Below are 12,854 nucleotides of genomic sequence, written 5' to 3'. Positions count from 1 at the left end.
CCTTTCGGGTGGAGCAGGTGGGCACCAAGTGTGGAGATACCAGAAGGGGCTGGGTGCCACTGCCCACCCCTGTGGATTCCTCTGCTTGCTAGTCAGCTGGATGTTGGGCCAGGCCTAATGTCCATCCAGGTGGGTTCCTGCTTTCAGTGCTGCACAGTGAGCAGGGTGAGGACCCCCACCTCGGCTCCAGAACCTGCCAGTGTTTCAGGGAATGGGGTGGGCATGTGCAGGACTGCAGGGTGAGCACAGGGCAAGAGGAGAAAGGTTTTCATTTCTTCCTTGTTTATAAATTGCCCAAGGGCAGGTGGGGTCAGCCGGTTGGGGATGCAGCAGGAGGAGGTCCAGGAGGCCTGGGTGGGCATGCTGTGACTAGTCTTAAAGCAAAACAGGAGGGAGGTGGTGTGTTTTAGACAACGGAGGACACACAGTGTGAAGGAAGAAGGAAGTTAATGGAAACGTGACTACGAAAAAGTAGCTTTTTGGGAAACCACAGGCAGAGTCAAAGCTAATATAAACCATTCAGCAGATTTTATTAACCAAACAAAGCCTCCTGAGACGGGCCACAAGCTGGGAAAAGATGACCACACCCACCCAGCTAGCTTCCCCCACCTCCAGCTGTTTCCAGGCCTAGGACTGGAGCCTGCTGAGACCTTGTCCCACATCTAGGACCCTCTAGGGCCGTTGGGCACAGACAAGTAGCAAGGGTTTCTGCCAGGAATACCTAGAGGATGTCCAGCTGGGTGCTTCTCCACTCTCAGCCTGTTTCCTCAAATGTGGGATCCTAACCCCTAGCCAGTTTGCATCCCGGGGAGCCGAGAAGAGATCCCAGGAGGGGAGTGCTTTGTACACTGAAGGCCTGGAACAGGGGACTGGAGGAGGAAGGCCCAGAGCCCAAGCTTTCAAGACAGGCCTGGTTCCAAGCACCTGTCATCCTTCCCAGGGAGAAGGCCTGATGTCTGAATTCCCCATTCTCTTCTGAATGCCAGGAAGCACCTGAGTGTGCCCCTTAGAAGACAAACCCATAACCAGGCCTGTCCGAGCCTGGCCACCCCCACGCTCCCCAGAGGCTCAGACCAGGATCAGTCTGTCCCTAAGGCCCTCTGAGGCCTCTGCCCAAACCACAGGACTGCCCAGACCCCAGAGCAAACTCAGACAGCACAGGTCACTCCTTGACTTCAAAGTATAAAAGCTGAGTCTGGGGCCCAGAGGGTCTTGCTCAAAGCTCCCACGATGTTCACTCCTGAGCCCCCACCTACAGACCCAAGCTGGGTACTGGGTCCCAGAGGTGAATCTGCCTTGCTCCCTCCAAGGGCTCCCAAAGCTCCAACCTGGACCCCTCTCCTCCCTGCACACATTTGCCTCTGGGCTCAACTGAGGGCTGGGATTGGACAGCCCCACCCTCAGGGAAGCCAGGAGGCAGGGGGGCCCTTCCCTGTCCTCACCTACACCCTGGCTACTCCCATCCCCAACCAGCCCACCCACCTGCCAGGGCCTCTGCCCCAGCCTCCTCCTGACTTGGTAATACCTGGGCCTCTCCTTGTGGCCACAGAGAGCGTCCTCAAGCAAGTCTGCTAGCCACTAGGTCTCCACTCCCTCACTCAGACCCTTTCCACAGTCCTTGTGACCCTCGGACTCCTTAGAGAGGGCCCAGCACTGGCCACTCTCCCGACTCAGCCACACACAGCCACACGAGGCTCTGCCACCTTCAGACTGAGCTGCTCCCCGTAGACCGACCATCCCAGGCCTTCTGCTGTGTGATGGGCTTCTCCAAGCCAAGAGTTCCTGTTCCCAAACAGCCTGAGCTGGAGCCCCAGGCCCCAGGAATAGCCATCTGGCCCTGACCCTGAGCTCCTAGACACTCCCATGACCCTGCAGAGGGCAGGAGGCCAGGCCCCATCTTGCCCAGGTGCTGCAGCTGTTGACCATGGTTCCCCACTGGAGAGCTTAGTCCCAGTTCAGAGGAAGCTCTGGACTCAGTTCCTGTCCACTGTGTGCTCTCAGCAGGCCACAGTGCAAGGACCCCTGTCTACAGCTGTGGCCACAGATGCCACAGTGGGTCAGCTCACTCCCACCGAGGCTCCTGGGATCTGGTCCTGTCCTTGCCACACTTGGGACTGGGGCTTCAGGGACTCCCCTGCAGGAAGGCAGTGCCCCTCAGTGACTGGCTACACATCCTAATGCCACTGTCACCTCAGAGCAGTTGGCCAAGGGAATAGGCTGAAGACATGGAGTTTTCCCTTTCTTATAAAAATCTTTAATAAAAATAGGTTTCTGCAGAACAGGTTATAAAACAGGAGTAGCAAACTCAAATTCCTGCCACCCAGGCAGGAGCGAGTGGAGCAGGTGGAGCGGGGCTCACGGAGAGCCCAGAGCAGCGCCCGACACAGATGGACCTGGTCATTGACCTGTGGGGTGCATGTTCAGGGCTGACATATCATCTCCTTTTTTTTTTTTTTTTTTTGTGACAGAGTCTCACTCTGTCGCCAGGCTGGAGTGCAGTGGCACAATCTCAGCTCACTTCAACCTCTACCTCTCGCGTTCAAGCGATTCTCCTGCCTCAGCCTCCCAAGTACCTGGGACCACAGGTGCCCTCCACCATGCCCAGCATTAGAATAATTTTTTTGTATTTTTAGTAGAGATGGGGTTTCACCATGTTGGCTAGGATGGTCTCGATCTTTTGACCTCGTGATCCGCCTGCCTCGGCCTCCCAAAGTGCTGGGATTACAGGCATGAGCCACCACGCATGGCCACATCATCTCATTTTTCAAGAGAAGATTTGTCTTTTAGAAAATTTGCATTTTTTAAAATTATACTTTGGTCTGCAAAAAATTGCATTTTTAAATGTTTGCCACTAATTGATTCTTCTCTCCTCAAAATCACAATGCAAGGCAAAATCAGATACAGGCAGCCAGTTCGCAACCTGTTGTATACACTCCACAATAAAAATAAATGGATCCACACAGTAGCAAAATATGTGTACAAAACCTACCAGGAAGACCAGGGACAGACCCTTACCGTCGAGTCAGCACGAGATAAGGAGAGGGAAGGAAGGCTGAGAATGGGGCTCAGCACTAGCCTGCCTGTCTGCAGCCCTGGGTCCTGAGGTACCACTGGGGGACGGAAGAACTTCAAGGAGAGCCCTAGCTGGGTCCTAATACCCCAGGAGCCTTCTGGCTTCTTCACTTTGGGCCTGCAGAGTCTCGCTTGCATACTTCTGGAGGAGTTCCATTTTCTTTCTTCGTACCAGTGCCTCCTCAATCTGTGGAAATTAAGAGTGCAGGGCTCACTCCTCAGCAAAGCCCTCCAACCCTTGCCAGACCCAGCCAGGAGGAAGTCCCTGAGGGAGAAGTCCATGAGGAGACTGATTTAAATACCCACAATAGTCTCCAAGAGCCATAAGTCCCTCCCATTGGAAACATTTGAACAACAGAATGGCCTAGGGCAGAGGGTCCTGCCTTTTTTGGACCCCACACCCTGAGCACAATGACAGGTGTCATGTGGTCACGACCCTGAGCTGCCCTGATGGGTAGGAAGGACAACAAAAACCCACTGCAGTGCTCCGTGCAGTCTGCTTTGGAGAAGCCCCTGGCGCCCAGGCAGCTCTTAGCTGTGGTCCTACCTCTTGCTGCGAGGGAACGGGGACGTGAGCAATGAACTTCTGCTGTCCGTCATCCCCTCCTTTCTCCTGGCTGCCTTCCTCATCCGACTACAAACAGAACAAGCGAAAGTCCATCAGTAGGCGCCCAGCTAGATAAATGCTGGCAACTCTATAAAACACACTATTTAAAAGAAAAAAAACTATTTAAAAGAAAAAACTGCAACTATTTAAAAGAAAAAAAAATTCTATACTTACAGAAAGACACTTGAGCCACAATATTAAGTTAAAAAAAACCACAGAACACAGTGTACATTACGCTACCTTTTGTCTAAGGAGGAAATAAGAATAGAAACTACTGATGGCAGTGAGAACAAGGTAGATGAGGAACAGGGAGAGAAAAGAGAATCTTCGTGGAATATCTTTATATACTTTTTCACTTTTGAACTTTGTGAATGTTATCACTATTTTTAAAAATGTAAATGTAAAATAATGCACCATGTATAAAAAAATAATCAACTCAGAGGTTGCCTATGAGTCAATACAAATTTCTAATAACAAAGAAAACAACATGGACTTGGAAAGAGAGAAAGGGTCGGCCGGGCGCGGTGGCTCAAGCCTGTAATCCCAGCACTTTGGGAAGCCGAGACGGGCGGATCACGAGGTCAGCAGATCGAGACCATCCTGGCTAACCCAGTGAAACCCCGTCTCTACTAAAAAATACAAAAAACTAGCCGGGCGAGGTGGCGGGCGCCTGTAGTCCCAGCTACTCGGGAGGCTGAGGCAGGAGAATGGCGTAAACCCGGGAGACGGAGCTTGCAGTGAGCCGAGATCCGGCCACTGCACTCCAGCCTGGGCGACAAAGCGAGACTCCGTCTCAAAAAAAAAAAAAAAAAAAAAAGAGAGAGAGAAAGGGTCTTGTGGCGAGTCGGAAGTCCACTGTTTGCTGGGCTCTGCCAGACACCGTGCACGACCCATTCCCTGACTGGTTCCCAGTGGGGGTGGCTTGAAAAGCCTCTTGAGGAACCTCTCATCCATTGCTGGCACTTGGAGAAACTGGTTGTATCTAACACTAAACACACACTTACCCTGATCTGGTGGTTCCACTCCTCAGCATGTACTCAAGAGAAACACTGCACGGGAACAAGAAAATTCCCAGCAACCCTATCTGCCAAAACCCCAAGCTGGACACAACACAAATACCTACAAACATCAGACACAAAAGAGTACACATGACTCCACATATGTAAAGTTCAGACACAAGTGAAACATATGGGTCATGAGAGGTCAGGAGGGTGACCCCTGAGGCAGTAGTGAGCTTCTGGCGTTGTGGTCCTGTTCTGTTTCTTCACTGGTATTTGCTATGTATGTGTGTTCACCCTATGAAAGTCCAGTGACCTACACATTTAGCAGGTGTGTACTTTTCTGTATACGGAACAACATTCAGCAGTGAAAAGGAATGAACTATTGAACTCAACAACCAGAGGGATGGCAAGGGAATCATGCTGAGTGTCAAGGCCATCTCGAAAGGTGACCCACAGCATGATCCCATTTATAAAACATTCTGAAATGACAAAATCAGAGATGGTTGGGGTTCAGCTAGGGCAAGAGATGGTGAGGACAGGGAGGTGTGAACTGTGAAGGGGTGGCACCAGGGATCTTTGTGGTAAGGGGACAGTTCCCAGGCTGGAGTGCGGTGGTGTAATCACAGCTCACTGTAATCTCAACCCCCTGAGCTCAGCAATTCTCACACCTCAGCCTCCTGAGGAGCTGGGACTATAGGCATGTCCAACCACACCCAGCTAATTGTTTTTATTTTTGGTAGAAACAGGGCCTCATTGTGTTGCCAAGACTGGTCTCGAACTCCTGAGTTCAAGCAATCCTCCCACCTCAGCCTCCCAAAGTATTAGGATTACAGGCGTGACTACCACCCCTGGCCAGTTCTGTATCTGGATTGTCATGATGGCCACATGGATCTCCACACATGGAGACAAATGACACAGAACTTTACATATTCATTATGCCAACGTCAACCTCCCAGTTTTACTACTGTGCTAGAACTACATGAGATAGAACCATTGGGGGAAATTGGTGAAGCATACACAAGATCTCTCTGCACTCTTTGCAACTTCCTGTATCTCTGTAATTATTTGAAAAGAAAAAAAAAAATTCTGCTGTGGGTTTCCACTGCTCTTCCCCACAACGCCAGCTCCCCATCAGCCTCCACTCACACCCAGCACCCACTCTCTGAACTCTAGCACACTGGGCTGTCCTTTGTCTCTCATACTCATCACAGGATCTCTCAGCACACGATGTGCTCCTGCTGGGGCGTATTATCTCCTCCTCCCTTGGTTAAGTTCCCTGGATCGTCCTAATCTCAGCTGAGGGGTTAGCTTCCCAGCAGAGTGTCTGCAGGCTGTCCCTGCACTAGGCTCTATTGAGGGACTGCTACTCACTGTCTCTCTTACAGGACTGCCTCCCCCTGGACTAAGAGCTACACACCAAGCCTCTGTACCACTATGCCCCTGTACCTGGAAAGGGGCTGGCTCACAGGAGCCATGAATTAAACATCTGCTGAGAGAGCAAATGATTATTTGTACCTAGAGGAAATCCTCCTAAGGCATGCTGCCATCCTGCTTCAGACCTGCACTGAACTCCACTGGTGGCCCAGCTGGACATGAGCAGGAACATCAGGCCTGTTACATCCTGTGTGACATTGACTAAGTCACTAAACCTGAGCCTGCTTCTTCACCAGTGGTGTCTCAGCAAGCTCCTTATGTGGAACCTGAGCCATCATCCATGTGTGGGTGATCCCCTCCCCTCTCTCAGTCCAGCAAATCAGATCCACCTGGATCTGTGCAGGCAGCAAGGACTCCAAACAGAGGGCCCTGCAGAAGAGCTCTGCCTGGGAGGCAGAGATTTCAAATGCTGAGTTTTCCTTGTTTCAGAATATCTCCTTTAATGCAGTGAAGTTTTGGTAATGTTTCATAGAAAAAAATAAAAGGTGTAGCACAGACAGATATATTAAGATTACTTACATGGTGGCTCTAATAAAAAGTAGTAACTAAGATATATAATGAGTGTTTCCTATAGATCAGAAAATATGCAAAAGGTCTGAAAACATGCAAGGATTCCCCCACCATGACCCTCTGGGTTTGTTTCCATCTGTAAGATGGGGTGTTAGGGCCAGACACAATGGTTCACGCCTGTCATCCCAGCACTTTGGGAGGCCAAGGCGGGCGGAGCACGAGGTCAGGAGTTCGAGACCAGCCTGGCCAATATGGTGAAACCCTGTCTCTATTAAATATACAAAAATTAGCCGGGCATGGTGGCACTCGCCTGTAGTCCCAGCTACTCGGGAGGCTGAGGCAGAAGAATTGCTTGAACCCAGAAGGCAGAGGTTGCAGTGAGCCAAGATCATGCCACTGCACTCCAGCCTGGGTGACAGAGCAAGACTCCGTCTCAAAAAAAATAAAAAAGATGGGGGTGTTAGACTACAGAAGAGCGACTGGCACTGCCACGTGAACAGAAGTGATGAGGTCATGGGCTAAAGCTCATGGCTTCCTCTGTGTTTATCAATCTAATTCCCGGGTATGCAGGAGGGCCTGTCTCTAAGAAGGAAGGAAGGAAGCCCTTGTGTAAAGCATGGCCAGCAGGGCACTCTCATGGCTGCTGCCTCCTGAAACCCTCCTGTAATCTCACGAGTGTTTTCACAGCCATCCTGCAGGTGAGCAAGCTGGGCTGTGAACCCTGACTCTATGTTTTGGAGCCAAGCTTCCTCCCTGCCATACTTCATGGCTTGGAGCAGATGGCAGTGAGTGCCAGAGGTGACCAATCCCAATACCTCCTCCTCGGTGACTGCATAGATGTTGATCTCTTCCTCCTCTTCCTCCTCCTCTTCCTTTTCTCCTCTTGCCAGCCGAGCCTCTCTCTCTGCTTTCCACTTTTCCACTAACTCGGCTCTGACTGAACACAAGAGAGGGTAGGTGCTATTTATTTCAGTCTCTAAATGAGCTTTCAACACTATGCAGGGAAAGGCCAACACTATGCAGGGAAAGTCTAGACATCCCCTCTAGAAAGGGACACCCTTCATTCTGCCCCCATGAGTGGAAATGGATGTGAGGCATGGTAGTCCTACAACAGCTCTGGCTTTCAGTCACTTCAAAGCAGATTTTTAGGGAACATTCCCAAATCCTCCCCAGTTCCACAACCTGAGTGGCTTCCCAACATGTCCACATGAAAACAGAGAAGGCAGGGGCAGAGCATGCTAGAAATCAGCTCCAGCTCCAGACCACTTGCTTCCAAAGTCCTGGCTTGATGTGTCACATGGGCACTGGTATTAGCACGAATCCAGATGGTGACCTCCTAGCAGACAGGGACTGGTCAGACTTGGCTCTCATGGCTTCCCCAACCTTTATCTCTGGCCCACACAGCCTTGACTACCTCACAGGGATCAGGGAATTAACAGACCATCACACCTGAAGACCATTAGCAACAAAGAAAACTCCCTTCTGGCATAGAGCACTATTGAAAATCCTGTTTTCAAAGGAGACAACAGAAAACAGATGCCATCTATTCTAAAATAAAATGCCCAGAGACCTACGTTTCTTTTCATATTCCTGTTCCAAAGGCACAATAACACCATCATCTTCATCTAGGTAACCATAGTACTCAAAATCGATTGCCTTCATGAGCTCAGCACGTGTCTTTCTGGGAGGAGGAAGAGCTATAAGAAACAGAAACAGAGCTGAGTTTCCAAGTCACAATCACACTCCAGCAAAGCTGTCTCCTGATGCAACGCTACACAGCCACGTGGCACGTATGTTCATGAAAATACCGCGTAGGCGCGGTGGCTCGCGCCTATAATCCCAGCACTTTGGGAGGCCGAGGCAGGTGGCTCATAAGGTCAGGAGTTCGAGACCAGCCTGACCAACATGGTGAAACCTCGTCTCTACTAAAAATACAAAAATTCACCAGGCGTGGTGGTGCGCACCTGTAATCCCAGCTACTCAGGCTGAGGCAGGAGAATCGCTTGAACCCGGGAGGCAGAGTTTGCAGTGAGCCGAGGTCACACCACTGCACTCTAGCCTGGACAACAAAGCAAGATTCCATCACAAAAAAAGAAAATACCATGGATAGGCACTTTTCTATATTATTCATGGGATTATTTAAGCGGTAGAGCCCTTTTTAAATTCAGTACTTGAACCCATTAGTCCATTTAAAAGCAACCTACCTAATTAAAAAACAAAACCAAGCTCGGCGCGGTGGCTCATGCCTGTAATCCCAGCACTTTGGGAGGCCGAGGCAGGTGGCTCACAAGGTCAGGAGTTCGAGACCAGCCTGACCAACATGGTGAAACCTCGTCTCTACTAAAAATACAAAAATTCACCAGGCGTGGTGGTGCGCACCTGTAATCCCAGCTACTCAGGCTGAGGCAGGAGAATCGCTTGAACCCGGGAGGCAGAGTTTGCAGTGAGCCGAGGTCACACCACTGCACTCTAGCCTGGACAACAAAGCAAGACTCCATCACAAAAAAAGAAAATACCATGGATAGGCACTTTTCTATATTATTCATGGGATTATTTAAGCGGTAGAGCCCTTTTTAAATTCAGTACTTGAACCCATTAGTCCATTTAAAAGCAACCTACCTAATTAAAAAACAAAACCAAGCTCGGCGCGGTGGCTCATGCCTGTAATCCCAGCACTTTGGGAGGCCGAGGCGAGAGAATCATGAGGTCAGCAGTTCGAGACCAGCGTGGCCAACATGGTGAAACCCCATCTCTACTAAAAATACAAAAATCAGTCAGGCATGGTGGTGGGCCCCTTTAATCCCAGCTACTCCAGAGGCTGAGGCAGCAGAATCACTTGAACCCAGGAGGCGGAGGTTGCCGTGAGCCAAGACCGTGCCATTGCACTCCAGCCTGGGCGATAGAGCCAGATTCCGTCTCAAAAAAAAAAAAAAAAAAAAAAAAAAAAAAAAAAAAAAAAAGAAAAAAAAAAGAAATCCAGGCTGGTTGCAGTGCAAACATAAGATAGCAAAAAGCTTCATGGACAGAAATATGCATCACATTATTATTTATGTAAGAGAGAAAACTTGGAAATAACCTAGGATTGTAAATTGCAGAATATGTATGGGATGGGATATCCTGCAGCCCCTGTAATGCTAATTCACAAAGTATTTTAGTAACACAGGAACTGTCATAATGTTTAATGAAAAAGCATGACAAGAAACATAAGTAAATAAAAAAGACAAAAGAAACTATAAACAAACAAAAAAGATAGATGAGAAAGCCCTAAAGAAGATACTTTCAGACTAGGACTATTAGCCAGAATATTCAAGTAATTCTTTTTTTTTTTTTGTAATGGAATTTCACTCTTGTTGTCCAGGCTGGAGTGCAATGGCATGATCTCGGCTCACTACAACCTCTGCCTCCAGGTTCAAGTGATTCTCCTGTCTCAGCCTCCCGAGTAGCTGGGATTACAGGCACCCGCCACCACACCCAGCTAATTTTTGTATTTTTAGGAGAGATGGATTTCACTTGTTGGCCAGGCAAGTCTCAAACTCCTGACCTCAGGTGATCTGCCTGCTTAGGCTTCCCAAAGTGCTAAGATTATAGGTGTGAGCCACTGCGCCCGGCCAAGTAATTATTGAAAATGAAAAAGAAAATGACAACCAACCAGATTAGTCAAAGAATAAAAGCTGGCCAGGCGCAGTGGCTCATGCCTGTAATCCCAGCATTTTGGGAGGCCAAGGCAGGTAGATCACCTGAGGTCAGGAGTTCAAGACCAGACTGGCCAACATGGCAAAACCCTATCTCTATTAAAAATACAAAAATTAGCCAGGCGTGTTGCCAGGCGCCTATAATCCCAAGCTACTGAGGAGGCTGAGGTAGGAGAAACACTTCAACCCAGGAAGCAGAGCTGGCAGTGAGTCGAGATCGCACCACTGCACTCTAGCCAGGGCAACAGAGTGAGAGTCCATCTCAAAAAAAAAAAAAAAGAAAGAAAGAAAGAAAAAAAAAACTGGAAAGTAAAGGTCTGCAATGGAGGAATTGTTAGGTATGGTTAATCCATATCATGATACTCTTTAATCCTTCACATCCACTAACAGAGTTCTAAGTACATTTGTGGGAGGATACTAATGGCTATCACAACACAACAGTTATGAAAGAGCCACTGTCATTTGGCAGGCCTCTATCTATCACCCCACTGTTGGTAACAGCAACTCTGCCCACCCCTCTGCCACTCTTGGGCCACGTCATGTAAGTGGTGGTCATCATGCTGGCTGGAGCCAGGAGATAGTGCAGGTTGAAGCCTGGCTGGCTCAGAGTACTGCATTCCTCCTGGCCACAGGGGCTGGTATATGGATGATGGCATTATAATCCAATCAAAACCAACTACACTCAGTCTGGGAATTTTGCTTGAGCTGCTTGGGAGAAAAATCTGTTGCTGAGAGAACAAGACCTAAGTCGATGACAGATGACTGCCACAAGTGGAAAGCCAGGCAGAGAAAGAAGTTTACACAGTGGAAGTCAAAATTGCAACACAAAGAAATGTGAGCTACATTCAGCCATGCCTGAAGGCAAACTATCCTGGGATTTCCTTGGGGTTAAGTCATCTGTCACTTATACTGATGAAATAAGCATGTAACTGCCTGGAAACGGGACTAGAAGAAGGCTGAGTGCAGGGGTTCATGCTTGTAATCCCAATGCTTTGGGAGCCCGAGGCAAGAGGCCTGCTCGAGGCAAGGAGTTCAAGAATTACTAGACAACATAGTGAGACTCCCATCTCTACAGAAATTTTTAAAAATGTCAGGGGTGGTGATACATGCCTGTACTCCTAGCTACTCAAGAGGCTGAGGCAGAAGGATGCCTTGAGCCCTGGAGTTCAAGGCTGCAATGAGCTATGATTGCACCACTTCTTCCACAGCCTGGGTGACAGAACAAGGTCCTGTCTTTGAGACAGAGTCTTGCTCTGTCGCCCAGGCTGGAGTGCAGTTGTGCAATCTCGGCTTACTGCAACCTCTGCCTCCCGGGTTCAAGCAATTCTCCTGCCTCAGCCTCCCAAGTAGCTGGGATTACAGGCATGCACCACCATGCCTGGCTAATTTTGTATTTTCTTCTTTTCTTTAAAGACAGAGTCGTGCAATGGCGTGATCTCAGTTCACTGCAAGCTCCACCTCCTGGGTTCACGCCATTCTCCTGCCTCAGCCTCCCGAATAGCTGGGATTACAGGAGCCTGCCACCATAACCAGCTAATTTTTCGTATTTTTTTTAGCAGAGACGGGGTTTCACTGTGTTAGCCGGGATGGTCTTGATCTCTTCACCTTGTGATCCGCCCACCTCGGCCTCCCAAAGTGCTGGGATTACAGGCGTAGCCACCACGCCCGGCCTGATTTTGTATTTTCAGTAGAGATGCGGTTTCACCATGTTGGTCAGGCTGGTCTTGAACTCCTGACCTCATGTGATCCACCCTCCTTGGCCTCCCAAAGTGCTGGGATTACAGGTGTAAGCCACCATCATTATTATCATTTGGTATGTTCCTTTCTGGCCTAAAAAAAATTTTTTTTCTTAAGGCTGGAAAGGAACATACCAAATGATAATAATGATTATCAGTTACCTCTAGGAGGGGCACCGGGATGAGGGTAGAGGTAAGAGGACTTTAACTCTATCTGTACTATTTGAATTATAACCGGTAAAATTGACTTAAGCATTTTCTTTCTAAAACAAAAATCTTTTAAAGAGATGACAAAAAAGGAAAAATAAATTTAAAAATCCAAAAATCTATGACTGGAATAAGCAAAAATATATGTAGAAAAATGTAAATGCAAAAAACCTAACATATAGAGCATAATCACAAAGTAGGAGCCGCCCCAGTATAATCCTTTAGAAACTGGAAGGAACAGCCAGGTGAGGTGGCTCACTCCTATAATCCCAGCGCTTTGGGAGCACGAGACAGAGGCTGAGGTGGGCAGATCACAACATCAGAGTTCAAGACCGGCTGGAAGCAGTGGTTCACGCCTATAATCCCAGCACTTTGGGAGGCTGAGGCGGGTGGATCACTAGGTCAGGAGATCGAGACCATCTTGGCTAACATGGTGAAAGCCCGTCTCTACTAAAAAATACAAAAACTTTGCCAGGTGTGGTGGCGGGCACCTGTAGTCCCAGCTACTCGGGAGGCTGACGCAGGAGAATGGTGTGAACCTGGGAAGTGGAGCTTGCAGCAGTGATGTGAGATCGCGTCACTGCACTCCAACCTG

At 49.0% G+C, this 12,854-nt stretch overlaps 1 protein-coding gene across 1 annotated transcript in view; it reads right to left on the bottom strand.

Moving 5' to 3' along the window:
* Nucleotides 1-506: 506 nt before the first annotated feature.
* Nucleotides 507-12,854, bottom strand: part of LOC105477780 (ISY1 splicing factor homolog) — a 37,247-nt gene continuing 24,899 nt past the window's right edge. The window contains exons 8-11 of the mRNA XM_011734559.3: nt 8,199-8,321; nt 7,440-7,561; nt 3,620-3,706; nt 507-3,259 (exon numbers count right to left, since the gene is read on the bottom strand). Coding sequence (XP_011732861.2) covers nt 3,152-3,259; nt 3,620-3,706; nt 7,440-7,561; nt 8,199-8,321 — 440 coding nt within the window. The 3' untranslated portion in view covers nt 507-3,151. The remainder of the gene's footprint in view (nt 3,260-3,619; nt 3,707-7,439; nt 7,562-8,198; nt 8,322-12,854) is intronic.

The sequence above is a fragment of the Macaca nemestrina genome, chromosome 2 (genome assembly GCF_043159975.1).
Source record: "Macaca nemestrina isolate mMacNem1 chromosome 2, mMacNem.hap1, whole genome shotgun sequence".
Lineage (NCBI taxonomy): Eukaryota > Metazoa > Chordata > Mammalia > Primates > Cercopithecidae > Macaca > Macaca nemestrina.
Note: the sequence above shows the minus strand (reverse complement) of the source record. Positions and strands in the feature narration are given on the sequence as shown.